This window comes from Schistocerca serialis, chromosome 6 (genome assembly GCF_023864345.2).
Source record: "Schistocerca serialis cubense isolate TAMUIC-IGC-003099 chromosome 6, iqSchSeri2.2, whole genome shotgun sequence".
Taxonomy (NCBI): domain Eukaryota; kingdom Metazoa; phylum Arthropoda; class Insecta; order Orthoptera; family Acrididae; genus Schistocerca; species Schistocerca serialis.
The window spans coordinates 408,839,928-408,858,650 of record NC_064643.1 but is presented as its reverse complement, the minus strand read 5'-3'; the positions used below and the strand labels follow the sequence as shown (position 1 = coordinate 408,858,650).

Sequence of the window (18,723 nt, the reverse complement as noted above, 5' to 3'; positions counted from 1 at the left end):
CTGTAGTAGGTGTGGGCTTCGTATCTATCTTGGCCACAATAATGCGTTCACTATGCTGTTTGTAGTAGCTTACCCGCATTCCTATTTTCCTATTCATTATTAAACCTACTCCTGCATTACCCCTATTTGATTTTGTGTTTATAACCCTGTAGTCACCTGACCAGAAGTCTTGTTCCTCCTGCCACCGAACTTCACTAATTCCCACTATATCTAACTTCAACCTATCCATTTCCCTTTTTAAATTTTCTAACCTACCTGCCCGATTAAGGGATCTGACATTCCACGCTCCGATCCGTAGAACGCCAGTTTTCTTTCTCCTGATAACGACATCCTCTTGAGTAGTCCCCGCCCGGAGATCCGAATGGGGGACTATTTTACCTCCGGAATATTTTACCCAAGAGGACGCCATCATCATGTAATCATACAGTAAAGCTGCATGCCCTCGGGAAAAATTACGGCTGTAGTTTCCCCTTGCTTTCAGCCGTTCGCAGTACCAGCACAGCAAGGCCGTTTTGGTTATTGTTACAAGGCCAGATCAGTCAATCATCCAGACTGTTGCCCTTGCAACTACTGAAAAGGCTGCTGCCCCTCTTCAGGAACCACACGTTTGTCTGGCCTCTCAACAGATACCCCTCTGTTGTGGTTGCACCTACGGTACAGCTATCTGTATCGCTGAGGCACGCAAGCCTCCCCACCAACGGCAAGGTCCATAGTTCATGGGGGGGGGGGGGGGGGGGGGGGGTAGGCATGTTATGGGGCGATATTTTGCTGGGTTTGCTTGTCTGCTTCATCTTTAGGTTTCAGATAAGTTAGTCCATGTGTAAGTGTATCAGGGACTGTGTAGTATGGGTCTGCAATGTAACTGATAAATAATTTATCTAAAAACAAAGATGATGAGACTTACCAAACAAAAGCGCTGGCAGGTCGATAGAAACACAAACATACACAAACATACACAAACATACACAAACATACACAAACATACACAAACATACACAAACATACACAAACATACACAAACACACACACAAAATTCAAGCTTTCGCAACAAACGGTTGCTTCATCAGGAAAGAGGGAAGGAGAGGGAAAGACTAAAGGATGTGGGTTTTAAGGGACACACACACACACACACACACACACACACACACACACACACACACACACACACACACACACACACACACACACACACACAGAGAGAGAGAGAGAGAGAGAGAGAGAGAGAGAGAGAGAGAGAGAGAGAGAGAGAGAGAGAGAGAGAGAGAGAGAGTGTTATCGCCACGAGTCGGTTCTCTGTTTCACTGCTCAAGATAGTTTTCAGATAATGCACTTAAAAAAATTTCACTGGATTCTTTGCCCCTGCCACCCGTTATAAACGTTTGAGTCTCCCCATCTATATCCGGCAAATTAGGCAATGATTGAGAAGCAAGTGAGACAGGTTTGTAGCCTATCCCTCAATCAATATATTGAGTGAACAGTAAAGGAAACAAAAGAAAAATTTGGAGCAGGAATTAAAATCCACAGAGGAAAATAAAAACTTTGTGGTTTGGTGACAACATTGTAATTCTGCCAGAGACAGTAAAGGACCTGGAAGAGCAGTTGAATGGAATGGGCAGTTTCTTGGAAGAGGATATAGGGTGAACATCAACAAAAGCAAGATGAGGATAATATAATGTAGTCTAATTAAATCTGGTGATGCTGAGGGAATTAGATTAGGAAATGAGATGCTTAAAGTAGTAGATGAGTTTTGCTATTTGGAAAGCAAAATAACTGATGATGATTGAAGTAGAGTGGATATAAACTGTAGGCATTTCTGAAGAGAAATTTGTTAACATCAAATATAGACTGAAGTGTCAGGAAGTCTTTTCTGAAAGTATTTTTGTGGAGTGTAGCTATATATGGAAGTGAAACACAGATGAGAAATAGTTTGGACAAGAAGAAAATAGAAGCTTTCAAATTGTTGTGCTACAGAAGAATGCTGAATATTAGATGGGTAGATCATGTAACTAATGAGGTACTGAATAGAATTGGGGAGAAGAGGAATTTGTGCCACAAGTTGACTAGAAGAAGGGATCAGTCGGTAGGACACATTCTGAGGCATCAAGAGATCACCAATTAACTATTGGAGGCAAGCATGGAGGGTAAAAATCATAGAGGGAGACCAAGAGATAAATTCACTAGGCAGATTTCGAAGGTTGTAAGTTGCAGTAGTTACCCAGAGATGAAGAGGCTTGCCCAAGATATAGTAGTATGGAGAGCTCCAACACTGCAGACTCTGGACTGAAGACCACTACCACTACCACTACCACAGTAACAACAAAATAACAACAAAATAACAACAAAATAACAACAAAATAACAACAAAATAACAACAAAATAACAACAAAATAACAACAAAATAACAACAAAATAACAACAAAATAACAACAAAATAACAACAAAATAACAACAAAATAACAACAAAATAACAACAAAATAACAACAAAATAACAACAAAATAACAACAAAATAACAACAAAATAACAACAAAATAACTGTAAAATTTGAATCATTGTCTTGATGTGGTGATTCTCCTTTTCCAGGCTGCAAAATGTCTGTTTTGTTTCCCCCATCATTCTCTGCACTTAGTAAGTTAGGCAAAAATAAATTAGGAAGAACACACAATTTTTAGCAATCAACTGTAGTTTTACAGTTGGTTCATTCAAATTTGTGATGTAGAAAAATCTGTGAAAAATCAGTAATTCTGTGTGTGTTGAAGTATATCATTTTACTTTAAACTGCCTTGTTTATAGGTCTTCATTTTCTAATCAGCAGAGCGTATTTCTGTGTGAGGGAGAAAAATTGGAGACATTAATTATTTGTATTTTTACTCACTTGATATGAGCAGGATTCTTTCACACTCTACTCTCTCACGTGATGATATAAACTCTTTTGACTGCTCACAAACATCAAGTGCTTTGCTTGCTTGAATAATTATTGACATATGTATGTCTGCCTGGAAAAATAATTAAATTAAATACACACAAATGAATAACTTCAACTGAACTTTATTATTTGGATGTAATAGTGGTGAATAAGCAAACCTTTGAAAGTAGTGACTGGACTGCAGCTTGCACCTGTTTTTCTGTGGGTGATGTAGGTGCATCAGAAATGCACATTCTCACTGATGATAAATGTGGTCTTATTTTCTGCAAGTTTTAAAATAATCCACTTTTTATGCAATTAGTGCTTTTTACTTAAAAGAATTTTTGTTTGTTGTAGTTTTAAATGGTAAAACTAGAAACATTACATTAATATCCACATCCCTTCCCCTCGTCCTCTGAAACACCAAATTCCTTCTATTTTATCATCAGTGCTATACCATGCAATATATAAAAACACTAACTACATCACAATAGAGTCAATTTTCAGTATTTAAATTTATTTGGTATTTTTTTCTAGTTTTGAAAGATAATATCAATGTATCCAGTTATTTGTAATTTTTTCCTTCTTCACTACATTCATGAATGCCCATGGTGAAAATCACTGTGCTCAGACTTCACACACAAAGGGGACACTTTGAAGCCTCTGGTTAACTATTACCCCCAAAAGTCTAGACTGCCATTCAAACAAAATAAACAATAGATCATTTAAATAGGGATTTTTTTCTCTCATTGTTTGAAGGACAGAAGTGGCTATCATGTAGTATTCCAAAGTGTTTTAGTACCCAAAAAGGTAAGATCATGATGGATAGCTTTGTGGGGAGTAATATGGATGGAATGATTACTAACTTTTACTATAGATACCATTTGAAGTTAGTGTCTAGAACTGTTTTCACTGGAATGCTTCAAGAGTCATGCAAAGACTAATTTACAGGCAGTATTACTGCTCTCAAATGATTGTGTTGATCCCCCCATTAGTTAAGCCCACAGCATGGGGTGATATTACTATGACCATAAATTAGTGCTCTTCATATGTATTGTGTGACTATTCAGGACTAATCAGGCTAATTAACCACACACAGTGTTGTATGAAGGCCTTATTACCTTGCTTAAGTCCATGAGATGTAGGCATTCCGGTAATGGTGAAAAGATGTTGTTAAGATTATTTATTTAAAACAGACTACAAAGTGCAATAGGAGATTCATTCTCTCCCCCTCCCCCTCCCCCCCCTCCCCCTCCTCCCTCTTCCCCCCCCCCCCCCCCCCCACTATCTCCCCCTGATTAAGCTTCAAATTCTGTGCAGGAGCCCATGCCAACAGAGTTTGAATTTTATCATAACACATGGCAGGGCTGAATGTTTCTTCATAGTCAGTTCCTTGTTCTTGTATGTGTCATTTGGTCACAAGTTGACACTTGAAGTGAACGATCTCATTTTCTGCAATTTTCTTCCGCAAGAGCCACTGATTTTGCAAAATCCATACACCACTTGGATGGTAAACTCATATCCAAGTATTATTCTCTTTCAGGGACTTTAATTCTTCGTGCCTGGCCTCCAGCCACCGAATTTTATTGCTAGAGTGCAAAGCTTCTGCGTATGATGTTGGATCCTTGTCCTCGATGTTCCAGCCGTGTACACAATCTCCACTGGTCATCCATTCTGGTTTCTTCTTCTTGTACTTGCTTCTTTGTTTCTCACTCAAAACTTTGCACCTTCCAGAACTTGATACCATATCCAAATCTTCTTCCTCCTCATTACTTCCTCCAGAACTTGACATTGTCTCCAAGTCTTCTTCCACTTTACTTTCTCTTTCTGTTCTCTCATCATGGCTGACAGCTTCACTTCTCATTCCTTTTTTCATCAGAAGTTTGATTAGGCTGACTGAAGTTGCTGGTGAAGACATTGTTCTACAAATTCAGTACACTGGTGTGCAGATTGCATACAACTTCAGGCTTGAATTTTATATCATAACTTAGTACAACTTTTATATATCTAAAAACAAAGATGATGTGACTTACCAAACGAAGCGCTGGCAGGTCGATAGACACACAAACTAACACACACAAACACACAAAACTTTGTTTTTAGATATATTTTTCCCACGTGGAATGTTTCACTATTATATTAGTACAACTTTTCTTTGAGATGGAAACCAAACTGTGAAGCCATCTCTGTCATTTGCATACCGCTTCAGATGTCCACGCACAGCCTTGTCATCAAATTTTGAATAAAAATTCTTATTCACATGCACATAACATTCTGCTCCAAAGATTCTCAGATGGTCCGGGTTATCTACTAGTCATCCACACCGGAGTTAGTATGGAGGTTTGTTCTCAGTAGAGGACTTCACAGTGAAATTTAAAAAAAAATATGCAGCAGTATTGTACGTTTCTGCCCATAGTCCCTTTGGAAATTTACTGGGGTTCAAGATAGAATGTGCACATTCCACAAGAGTGCAGTTCTCTCTTTCTGCAACTCCATTTTGCTGTGGTGTGTAAGGTGGAGTGATGCAATGATCTATGCCTCTGCTTGCTAGCAATTCCAAGGCTCTCTTGTTATCAAACTCTCTTCTTCCATCACAGCTGAACTGTTTGACAACATGACCATTTGTCTTGGCTTCATTCAAAAACTGTTCCAGACCTGTGCTGACTTCACTTTTCTACTTAAGAAAGAAAATTTAACAGATGTTGCTAAAATCATCTTTGACACTTATGTAATAGTGAGCTTTTCTGAGAGACTCTGTAAATGTAGATCTATTTACATCAGCATAGGTTTGTTCATCTGTAAGCATTCATCAATTCATTCTATTCCTGAATGGAAGTCTATGCATTTTTCTGAGTGCACATTCATCACAGAATTGTTCTTTGCACCCATCCACACTGATGTTCATCTGCTTCAAGAGGCGTTTCACATGGTGTTTGTGCTGATGTCCAAATCTCTCATGGTAAATTTGCAGCATATCTGATGATGTCACCAAATTCACTTGAGCCAGCTGTACTGGTTTAATGACACGTATGTCAAGAATAGAGACCATGGCTGACATGACCAGTCATCATTGTTTGCCCAGTCACTTTTTCTTCAATTTTGACACTTTTGTCATCATGTCTAGTGCAAAAACCTCTTCGTGCAGCTGCTTTGACAAAGAACAAGGGAGCACTCGGTTCAGGAACATGAAGTACATCTTTCAATTCACCGGTTTTTCAACTGCACTTGAATTTTCACAGCTCCCTGTCCATGAGCCAACATGCTCACATCTCTTTTCCAGCAGAAATCTTTTCACAGATGGCAAATTTCATACGTGATACAAAATATTGTCTATTTGCAGTGATGTGATTTGTGGCACCACTGTCACAGTACCAACTGTTGATTCCAATGCAGTTTTCGACTGAAGCACTAAAAACATGTGACAAAAATGCAACATTTTTTTTCTAAGTTCTTTTCAGAATGGTTTATGTGAGTGTTATCTGTCTTTTTTGTTGGACACACTGCTGCAAAGTGGCCTACCTGTCCACATTTTTGACAAGGAAATCTTTTTCTGTATTCAATATTCTTCTCTGATTTTTAAATACCAATATCATCACTTATTTCACTGAATTTCTTTTTAGGGCAACTGCGTGTAACGAACACAGCTGGTTCAACCATACTTTGCTCACTCAATTCAAGTGTGGACAATATTTCAATCAAAAAGTTCACACTTTGATTTTCAGATGATATCGTGTACCACAGGTCCTTGAAATCGTTATATTCTTTGCCTAGTGTGAAGAGAATTCAGCCATTTAAAATTCTTTCAGACAAAACATTTTCATTGTGCTTCTGCAATTCGTCATTCAAATTGACAAAAAGCTTTTGTAGCTTCATGATGTGTGCTAATGTCCTCTTTGGCGTCATGTTGAAAAAAAAAAAAAGATGCGTCTATCAACAAATTTCACTACATTGGTGCAAGTGTTAACACAAGCTCAGCAATGGATTTTCCGAACGCACTTGCTAGTAAACTTACTGCTTTTACATTGTCTTTTAACTACTGCAGATGTGCTGCCTTTTTCTTCATGGTTGAATCATGTGGCAATTCAAGACAGTTGTATGTACCGTTTATGATGTCTTCAAGTACAAATGTTTGCAACAACATCAACATGTGTCATTTCCACTTCGCCCAGTCTTCAGGTACTCCGAGTTTTTCTACTTGTATTTTGTAATCGCCAACACTGGCTTCCATTTTCGTAGAACACACAAACAAAGGGAAAATTCACATTATTTTAGTCATGAGTGAAAACAATTACTTTGCGGCTGTTCACACGTGGTCTGGGCCCATAACCTGTTAAGACTATTTATATAAAACAGACTACAGTTGTACACATATGACAAAGATATGATAAACACGCATTACGCAGATATTACAATACATTTCATTTTTCTATTAATACTGACAGGTGTTATTCACTGCCCCAAGCAAACAGATGGTGCTCCACAATTTTGTGTGTGAAACTGATGTGGCAGTGTTCGTCTTTAGCGCACCAATGCAGAAGGTGCCAGAAATTCATCTAAGTAAATAATTCATCCAAATCATACATTTATTTATACACATAAACTGACTTCCAAATTTTCCTTTGAGACTTTCTGTGCCAGATAGGCACTAATATTTTACTGTTTGCATTGTTTTCATGTAATCTTTAACTGATTATATTGGTATTGTGTATTTTTGAACATTTTCAAGTACTATGAAAAACTTACTACATCATCAATTGTAAACTTAATCTGAACTTTTTAGCAACTTCTGGGAACAGCATTCTCATTCAAAAACAACCATTCCCTACCTTCATTCCATTTTTATGTGGTAAAGGATATATTTTGGAGCATTTTAGGTTGCTTGAAAATGCATATTTTTGAGAACTTTAAGTTTCTTCAACATTTAAAATGTGTAACAAACAATGGTGCCCCTTGGCAAAATGGCTGAAAGGGACAAAAGAAACACCATGTGCATGTCTGGGGCCTCACTCAACATACTGAGAGGCAATTCTGACTCATTGAGGAACAGAGTGCAACCAACTGCAGACTGTGGTGCATGTTAGCACAAATGATGCCTGTCATCTGGGCTTCATGATCACACCTAGATCATTCCCATGACAGAGAGGAGGTTGAGAATACCAGCAATGCCATGGAGCTTGGGTAAAACTCAAAATCTGCACTACTGCCCACAGAACAGATCAAGGCTCCCCTGGTTAAAAATCAAGCAGAAGGCTTTAATCAGAGAATGTAATGGTCCTGCAAAAAGCTGAGCTGTGAATTCTTAGACTTGCACCATAGGGTTGAGGACTGTATGATTTGCTGAATAGGTCAGGAGTGCATTACACATAAGATACTGATATCCAGGTAGCTGACTGTATGTGGGATACATATAAGTCTTTTTATAGATTACACAACTTTCCATTCAGTGCAGATAATGATAGTTGTAGGAGAACTGGAAGTATCATTGGAAGATCCAGTTACATGCCTCCACAGATGGAAGTACACTGAAGTGACAAAAGTCATCTGATAGCAATATTCACATATGGCTGTAGTATCACATACATGTAATAGAAGAGGGGAGTGGTTTGGTGGAGCTGTCATTTGTACTCAGGTGATTGCTGTGAAAAGGTTCCCAACATGATTTATGGATGCATGATGGAAATTAACAGACACTGAATGTGGAGTGCTGGTGGGAGCAAGGTGCATGGGACATTCCATTTGGGAAATCATAATGGAATTGGAGTACTTTGGGATTCACAGTGTCAAGAGTGCTGAGAACACTAAATTTCAGGCATTATCTCTCACAATAGGCAATGAAGAGGCAAAGTGCCTTCACTTAATGACTGGGAGCAGTGGCATTTGTGTAGAGTCATCTGTGCTAGCAGGTGAGCAACACTGCATGAGGTAACGACAGAAATCAATGTAGGAAGAATGATTAACACACGCAATAAGACAGTATGGCAAAATTTGGCATTAACAGGCTACAGCAACGAACAATCCATGCAAGTGCTTTTGCTAAGAGCACAACATTGCCTGCAGTGACTCTCCTGGACTAATGACTATATTGGTTGGACCCTAGCAGACTATTATCAAAACATGTTTCCCAAAACCCAAAGAAATTCTGGTTGTATGTGAAGGCTGTTGGTGGTACCAAAGTTAGTGTCCAGAAACTCATAGACAAGACATAAAAAGAAATTGGTGACAGCAAAGCAAAAGTAGAAATGCTGAACTCCATTTTCAAATATTCCTTTCCACAGAAAAACCCAGGAGTATTGCCAGCTTTAATTCTTCTACTACTCCAGAGGTGAGTGAAAGAGACATTAGAGTTCAGTGACAGTGATAAACAATGAAGTCGTTGAAACTTAAAGTTCTAGGGACTGATGGAACCTGTACCAGATTCTTTACTGAATTTTTGGCTGAATGAGACACAGAGCCCAAAACCAACTCATGCTTTTATCGCATGACATCCTGAAAGTCATGGATCAAGGTAGTCAGTTAGGTACAGTTTTATTGACTTCCAAAAGATATTTGACTCATTACCACACTTAAGCTTATTATCAAAAAAAGAGGGAGGACACAGCTTGTCATCTTGAATGGAGAATAACTGACAGATGAAGTAACTTCAGTTGCTCCAGGAAGTGTGTTGGCACCGTCCTGTTCATGTTGTATATTAATGACCTTGGAACCAATATTAACTTAATTGTAACCTCAGACTTTGCACTGACAGTGCAGTTATCTTTAATGAAATACTGGCTGGAAAAAGCTGCACAAATATTCAGTCAGATCTTGATAAGATTTCAGAGTGATGTAACTACTGGCAACTTGCATTAAATGTTCAGAACTGACAAAATGAAAAAAAGTAGTATCTCATGACTAAACTATCAGTGACTCTCAGCTGGAATCAGTTAACTCATATGAACTTTCATTGTTGCTCCTGGAGAACGCTGTATAACACTGAGGGGGGGCGCATCCAAGGCGACTGTAGAACTGCTGGGTCAGGCCTATTGCCACCAGCAAGTGAACACCTAGATCAGTGACTCTGCCACTGTCATGGTTTGCCTACACCCTCCATAACTATGTTCTAGACTATTCTGCTGCAATAACCGTTTCAGATCCTCCACATCCTTTTCACTATCTGCTGGCAGGGATACTTGAGTCAGTATCACGACAGGCCTATAAAGGTTGATTGTCTCTATGTCAAATTGGGCCAGTAATTTATAAGACTCATTGAAATGGCACTGTTAAAAGGAGTGTTGAAGGTCATCAAGCTCTTGGTATCTTTAATCTTAAAGTTAAGGTTCCAACAAAAACCATGGTGTGGTAAATGTGGCATAGATACTTCCTGAAATGAGGGCTATACTTATCCTTAATGTACTTAGCTAACTTGCAAGTGAGTACATCAGGATACCAAAATTGCTAACAATGGGGCATAAAGGCATACTATCTTTTTGAGCTTCCAGCAGTCCATGAAGTCCCAGTGGGACTAGTGCTCTCTGTTATGGCTTTTTAAGAATGTTTTTTGGCAAGCTGGATTATTTGGGAAGTTCCAGTCTTCCCCTCCATCCTCTTGGTAGGGTCAGTTCCTGTCTTCCTCTAACCATGGTGTTCTAGCTATCCTTGCATTTTCTCTATATAATACTGGTGAGATAGGAACACAGTTGTGTTTCCTTCATTGAGCAGTAAGGTCACACTACCTGGATCTTCCCACAGTTTCCACACGGCTTGCCCTCTCCTTGAAAGAGACATTTGGTTTCATACATTTTGTTCACACAAGTGGATGACAGGTTTCGCAATTTACCACTTCAACCACTAAGTGGAAAACTGCCTGCTGACCATTCAATACATCAGCTATACAGTGAATCATTATCTACACTTCTTGCAATCTTTGTATTCTACCCACAATTTTTTAGTAGCATAATAATGTCAAATCAGATTTCACAAATGCAAGAATAACTAAATAAACTAGGCACAACAAACATACGAAATATTATGAATCCTGCATACTTGAAGGACAATGTTTTGTAGTTTTCTTATTGTTTGCATTTACCATGTAATGAACTGAGTGTGCATCTTATATTTTACCAGCAAGTCGAAATATTAAAATCTCATGAAAGTAGAATCAAGAGATAACAGAGAAAAATAGCTGAACATGGTGTGTTGTCAGAGAATTCAGATAACATGTTAGAGGTGGCCAATGCTGAATTCAGATTGTTTTCCACTGTGGCATTATGAAGAAGTGAGTTACACCTTACCAACAGGGTTTTATATATCAGAATGTGTAAATAACTTTGAAACATTCTATCAAACCTGTCTTTTGAGGTTGGTTAACATTCGGTAACTGCTAACTGTGTGGAATAATGGTTCTCCATGGTTAGATGCACAGCATTCCTCAGGAAAATCTGGCTTTATGACTTGGCCATCATGACTGTCAGTGCAAATGGAGATGTCCATTTCATCACCAAGAGCATCCCTCAGAAACCAGTCTACATTGTATGTGGCTGCATCAACCAGCTGTGAAGAAGGAAAATAGGAAAGCAACTAAAAGAAACTTAAATTTTCTGTGTAATATTACTTACAAAGGCTGAATTAACAATAAAATTCAAGGAAGTAACTTCTTGTTTTAGTATTTTCCATCTATACACAATATATGTGAAAATTTGTAAACTACAAACAAGGGCGAGCGAGGAACAGACATGGTGGAGATGGATGAGGGGGTGCAGGTGGGGGAGGGGTTGGCTAGCTTTTCCATTCAGCTTTGTTTACCTGTGTCACATTCTCTTCCATGTTCTCTCTCTCATTTACTTCAGCAGCATGCAGAACCATTGCCTCCAGATCCTTATATTCCTGTGTTTCTGAAAGAGATGCACAATCAGTTTGTTTATCAGGTATTGTTGAAATGGATTCCATTGATGTTCCATTTTCCTCTTGTTCATGCCTCTCTTGCTGTGAAACTAGAAACTTGACATTTACAGATACTTCAAGTTCAGGTGATGATGACCTTATGGGACTTTTGAATCTTTTACATGGTCTCAATTTAGATCTTTGCAGATCTCTTGTGATAAAATCTCTTTCTCTTAGTACAAATGAAGTCAGATGCTCCTGGTCATAGCCCCAGGTGTTAGTAGATTCATCACTGGATACACAAACTGGGGATTTTTCTGGAGAGTTCAATTGAGTAGTTATTGCTTTCTTCCATTTACGCAAGTCTTTATGAACCAACATAGCATTGCAATGGAAACAATCAGAAAATTCAGTATTTCCTGTCTTATTGACACTGGTATTTCCATTTGGACTTGTGATGGAAGAATCTGTCCTTGAACATTTGTGTTCAGTGTTAAGATCTTCTAAACTACTTTCATTACTCCTTGGGGAATAATCAGTGATGGATTCTTTAACATTTTGTGAGGTCTTCTGTGTAGAATGATGGACTGGAAAGCCTGTAGAAAAAGAAAGGCTGAATTTTTGCTCTTTTTAGTGAAGGAAAAAATTTATTTATATGGTTAGTACTTACTAACAATGTTAGATCGTTCCTTTTCAACTTCTTTCACAGGACAGATATGCGCAGTCAATGAAAAAGACAATCTATTCCATGGAAAGACACAATGAAAATTTTTGTCTTCATAATTAATTCTTTGAGAGATCAAGCACTGTGGATGTTTTGCAGTGTGGAAACCTGAAACTTCTGAAAAGATAAATCAAAATTAAATGCAAGAGCAATTTGATAAATTACAAATATACTGTGGCAAAATTCCAACAAATTTTCAAGCAGTTATCACAATGTAACATCACTAAGGAATATTCTATTCATTGTGTAACAGGTTCACTCCTCATTCCTAGAAAATTGTTTGTTAGAAGGAGTAAGGATATGTTTAAGGGGGATGTAATGGATTTTGGCACAAAAAAATCAATTTTTCAATAATATTATTTTCTTGATCTACACAGTTTAATCTATGTTGTGTGTGAATTTTATTGTGATAGCAACTTTAGGAATGCCTTTAAATTGTTAAACGGATTAACTCCCACCTTTACTGAAATTGGGGAAACTGCTTGCTTCAGCAGAATTTGTCAGTGTGAAGGCTATTTTCTTTTGATATCTTTGGCTGTCATCTATGTCTCTGGCTGACAGCTATATCTTTGACTGAAAACTTTCTTGCATGTGGTTTATTTATTTTTTGTCAATACTAACACATGTCAGTAGGTGGAAGGTTGAATTCACAAACCTTTATGTGGAAGTCAAGACTTATGCATAATGGGTGGTGGAAAAACTGTGTTTATGAAATGGACGTTTCATGGAAATTGGTTTATCAACAAAAAAAAAAAAGAAAAAAAGAGGAAGCAGCTTTAAATGAAGAACATAAGCTCTCAGCTTCAGCATCGAAACTTAGGACAGTAGAATTGCACAGGTGCATGAACTATGTTGATACGGATTTCACTGGATTCAGACTTACTGATTTTGAGCTTCTCTGCCAGGCTATAAAGTTTTCATGTTCATGTGTTAGCTGAAAAAATACAGAATGCTTAATTGTTGAAGAAAGAAAAGGGGGAATAGCTTGTGATTTTAAATTAATTTGTAATTCGTGTGGCTATGAATTTTCATTTTCCTCCTCCAAAAATCTGACACTGGTACTTATGAAAGCAATTTTAGGCTAGCATATGCTCTGGGATGCCTTGGACATGGCAAGGAAGGAGGCAATTTATTGTGTGGTTTCCTGACCATGCCTCCACCTTGTGCAAGGTTTGAAAAAATAAATGAACAAATATCTGATGCTGTATTCGATACTGCCAAAGTTTCTATGAAGAAAGCAGTGGAGTAATTGGTGGAAATAAATCAAAAGGAAATAGATCTTGGCATAGATATTCATGACAGTGAATCTCCTACCAATGTTACTGACCTGTGTGCATCTGTAGATGGGGTCTGGATGAAAAGGGGTCAAACATCTCTGTTGGACTTGCATCTGTTATTGGTACTGACTCAGGTGAAGTTTTGTATGTAGAAATTATGTCTAAATACTGCCACCAGTGCGCAACAAGGAAAATATCCAACAATGAAGACAGTGAGAAACTGTGGCAAGAAAAGCATGCAGTAGCAAGCTCTAAAAATTATAGTGGCTCAAGTGGGTGCATGGATGCTGCTGCAGTTGTGTGGATGTTCTCCATATCTGTGGACCAGTATGACCTTAGATATACTAAATACCTTGGTGATAAGGACTCCTCTTCATTCGCAATTGTAGCAGATAAAAATCCATACAATTCAACAAAAAAGTTGGAATGTGTTGGCCACACCCGAAAGAGGCTTGGTGGTGGGCTTCATCGATTGCTGTAAGGAAAGTGAAGTACTTGAGTATGGAAAACCACTAGAAGGAAAAGGCAGCCTTACCCCAAAAGAAATTTATGCTCTTCAGTTATTTCACTGGAGAGCTATCAGGAAAAACGCACAATTTAGAGGCAATGATGCGTGCTGTGTGGGCAATTTTTTTCCACGAACTATCCACTGGCCGAACACCAATGTACAATCTGTGTCCGAAAGACGATTGGTGTAGGTTCAACGACAGAAATGACATGTATTAACAGAAACGCTCATTACCAGAACCTGTTATGAATGCAGTTAAGCCCACATTCAGGTTTCTTACAAAGCCTGACTCACTGAGGAAGTGTCTTCACGGAAAAACACAAAATGCAAATGAAAGCCTCAATAATTTAATTTGGATTAGACACTCAAAAAGGACATTCTGTGAAATTAAAGTACTCAAAATATGTGTATGTTGCAGTTTTATGTTACAATAATGGAAATAATGGAGAATTGAAGTGATGAAGAGAGTTGGTATAGATCCTGGTGTGTTTACAACAAAAGCATTTTACACCATCGATGAGAGCAGGATTAAGAAAGCTAACAGATCAGTGTGTTACCTGCAAACACACGCCAGGCAGCTTCAAAGAGGAGAGAAGAGAAACCTGTAGGATGAGGAGTATCAGTATAGAGGATTTCAAAATTGAGATAAGCTAATTACATGTAGGAGTACGAGAAGAAAATCTTTGAACCTCATTTTCCCTGTTTTACATTTTTTATGTTTTTAGAAGCATTTTCTGAAAAAATGCTATGTGCTAATGCTATGAAAATTTCAGGAACTATTTGCAACATGTTTATGGTTGCTGTGTCCCTGGAATTAAAAAATACGAGATCCTGCAGTTACATTCTGATATTTAGATGATTGTATGTAGAAAAAAAAGTTAATTTTAGATGTGCAAAATTAAAAACTCCATTAATGATACAATTTGTACCATAAATTAATAACTTAAGTTTAGTGGTCTTACAATCTTCTCAGGACACTACAATAAAATTCACACGTTAATTGCATGATTAGAATTTGAGTTATGGCTTTTTATAAAAAAAGACAATAAAAAAATTAAAAATTAAATACTGCATATTTTACTATGTTTTTCCGTTAAAACACAGCTCTCTTGCTTTACACGTGCAAAACTTTAGATTTGCACATTTATAAATATGGCTGTAATGGTTTTTAAATAAATGTTTACATTTTACATTACATCCCCCTTCAAAAGTGTTAGTGCGGCAACGCAGATTACATTAGCCAAGTAAACACCAAAAAGGAGATTAACCAAATTACGAATAAACTGGTTGGCAGTTGTGGCATCATTAGTCCAAAAACTGTTTTGATGTGGTTTTCCAAGATGTTCTATCCTGTGCAAGCCTCATTGTCTCTGAGTAACTACTGCAACCTACATCATCCCAAGTCTGCTTACTGTATTCATACCTTGATCTCCCTCTATGATTTTAACCCCTACACTTCCCTCCTGTAGTAAACTGGTGATCTCTTTATGTCTTAGAATGTGGCCTATCAACCAATCCCTTATTTTGGTCAAGTTGTGCCACAAATTACTTGTCTCCCCAATTCTGCTCATTACCACCTTTGAATTGAATTGAATTTTATTTGATCCTGTAAGATTACATCGTGTACAGTAAATGTACATGTAATATAGGACATGTCAAAGTATTAAAATTCTTTATCAATTATTTTTCTACACCTTTAGCTTACATTTTTACATCACTGATAATGAGTAACAATATATACAAATTTAATGGCATAAGTTTTCTGCAACACTGTAAAACTCTTTTTCAATGAGATAGTCCTTAAGTTTCTTTGTAAATTCATTGTGAAGTACACTATCTTGCAGGGTTTTGGGCAGACTTCTTAGTAGTCTGATACCAGAGTATTGGGGTCCTTTTTCTAGCATTGCCAGTCGGTGGGGTATGCTCCGTACTTCATTCTTCTTTCTTGTATTGTGGGTGTGTACACTAGCATTTGTAATCCAGTCCTCACTACCTTTTGTGATGTACATTATTGTTTTGTATATATAAAACAATGAAAAAGTTAAGATACCTAAACTCTTGAAACAGTTTCTGCATGTTTCAGAGGTCTTTCTTCTTAAAATGGTCCTAATTGCTTTTTTTTGTAATGTGAACACTCGTTTTGTCTCTTGTTTGTTTGAGTTTCCCCACGCCGTCACTCCATACTGTAAGTATGGTTCGAAAAGTTCATGATACACTGTACACAGAAGGTTCTTGTCTGAATACTGTGATAGCTGCATCATTAAGAATATGACAGAGCTCAGTTTCTTACAGACATTAATATGTTTTTTTCCATTTCAGTTCATTATCCACAAGAATACCTAAGAATCTAGCAGATTCTACTTCTCCCAGCCTTGTTCTGTCAACCTCTAAATCCATGTCTACAGCCTTTTCCTTGTTTTTAAACACTGCACACATAGTCTTTTTTAGATTTATAACCAGTTCATTTTCCAACAGCCATTGAGCTGTGACATTTGCAGATATGTATGCTCTTCTTTCAAGCTGTTCCATATTTTGGTCACTATTTAGTATTGTCATGTCATCAGCATACAATATTTTCTTTTCTTCCTCCTCAACACCTATATCATTAACAAATACATTAAATAACAATGGCCCCATTACCGAACCCTGCGGCACTCCATATTTGATGGATTTGGTTTCTGATTGGTACGAGTTTCCTAATGATACATACTGCTTGCGGTTGCACAAGTATGATTTTATCCATTCCCCTGGTTGCCCCTGAATGCCATAGTTGCTTTATCAACCTATCTAATTTCAGCATTCCTCTGTAGCATCACATTTCAAAAGCTTCTATTCTCTTCTTGTTTAAACTTTTTATTCTCTATGTTTCACTTCCATACATGGCTACACTCCACACAAATACTTTCAGAAACTTATTCCTGACACTTAAATCTGTACTTGATGTTAACAAATTTCTCTTTGTCAGTAATGATAAGATGGATAGTTTTTATGATGCACTCGGTGATGTAGTTGTTAGAGTAAAGGACAAGGACAGTGTTCTGCTTATGTGTGATTTTAATGCCAGGTTTGGAAATCGAACAGAAGGGTATGAAAAGGTTATGGGTAAATTTGGAGAGGATATGGAGGCCAACAGGAACGGGAAACAACTCTTGGATTTCTGTGCCAGTATGGGCTTAGTAATCACAAACTCCTTTTTTGAACATAAGAACATTCACCGGTATACTTGGGAAGGCAGGGGAACCAGATATGTCATTGACTATATAATAACAGATCAGGAATTCAGGAAGGCTGTGACGGACACACATGTAGTCAGGGGATTCTTTGAGGACACTGATCACTATTTAATCTGCAGTGAAATTGGTATTGTGAGGCTGAAAGTGCAGAAGGTCAGGTCCATATGTAGGAAGATAAGAGTGCAGAAATTTCAGGATAAGGAAATCAGGCACAAGTACATAACAGTGATCTCAGAAAGGTACCAGTTAGTTGACTGTAGTCAATTACAGTCATTGGAAAAGGATTGGACACAGTCATAGAAGTGGCTAAAGAATGTCTTGGAACAGTTGTGTGTAAAGGTAGGATGAAGCAAACAGCTTGGTGGAATGACAGTGTCAAGGCAGCCTGTAAAAGGAAAAAGAAGGTGTATCAAAAATGGCTACATACTAGAACTCAGGTAGACAGAGAAAGTTATGTTGAAGAAAGAAACAAAGCCAAACAGATAATTGCAGCATCCAAGAAGAAATCTTAGGAAGACTTTGGAAACAGGTTGGAGACTTTGGGTCAAGCTGCTGGAAAACCATTCTGGAGTGTAATTAGCAGTCTTTGAAAGGGATGTAAGAAGGAAATGACAAGTATTTTGGACAGGTCAGGAAAACTGCTGGTGAATCCTGTTGATGCCTTGGGCAGATGGAGGGAATATTTTGAAGAGTTGCTCAATGTAGGTGAAAATACGATCAGTAATGTTTCAGATTTCGATGTACAATGGGATAGGAATGATGATGAAAATAGGATCACATTTGAGGAAGTGGAGAAAATGGTCAATAGATTGCAGTGCAATAAAGCGGCTGGGGGTGGATGAAATTAAGTCGGAACTCATCAAATACAGTGGAATGTCAGGTCTTAAATGGCTACACAGGATAACTGAAATGGCATTGGAGTTGGGACAGGTTCCATCAGACTGGACAAAAGCAGTAATCACACCAATCTTTAAAAATGGAAACAGAAAAAATTCTAACAACTACAGAGGTATCTCTCTAATCAGTGTTGTGGGTAAAATCTTCTCAGGTATTGTTGAAAGGAAAGCGCGAGTATTAGTTGAGGACAAATTGGATGAAAATCAGTGTGGGTTTAGTCCTCTTAGAGGTTGTCAGGACCAGATCTTTAGCTTACGGCAAATAATGGAGAAGTGTTATGAGTGGAACAGGGAATTGTATCTATGCTTTATTGATCTAGAA

The 18,723-nt window shown here is 37.8% G+C and overlaps 1 protein-coding gene across 1 annotated transcript in view; it reads right to left on the bottom strand.

The window, feature by feature from the left end:
* LOC126484229 (anillin-like) overlaps positions 1 to 12,528 on the bottom strand; it is a 107,036-nt gene extending 94,508 nt beyond the window's left edge. The window contains exons 1-5 of the mRNA XM_050107644.1: positions 12,434 to 12,528; positions 11,686 to 12,359; positions 11,230 to 11,433; positions 3,084 to 3,188; positions 2,875 to 2,995 (exon numbers count right to left, since the gene is read on the bottom strand). Of these exons, the coding sequence (XP_049963601.1) occupies positions 2,875 to 2,995; positions 3,084 to 3,188; positions 11,230 to 11,433; positions 11,686 to 12,144 (889 nt within the window). The 5' untranslated portion in view covers positions 12,145 to 12,359; positions 12,434 to 12,528. The remainder of the gene's footprint in view (positions 1 to 2,874; positions 2,996 to 3,083; positions 3,189 to 11,229; positions 11,434 to 11,685; positions 12,360 to 12,433) is intronic.
* Between the last annotated feature and the right edge of the window lie 6,195 nt (positions 12,529 to 18,723).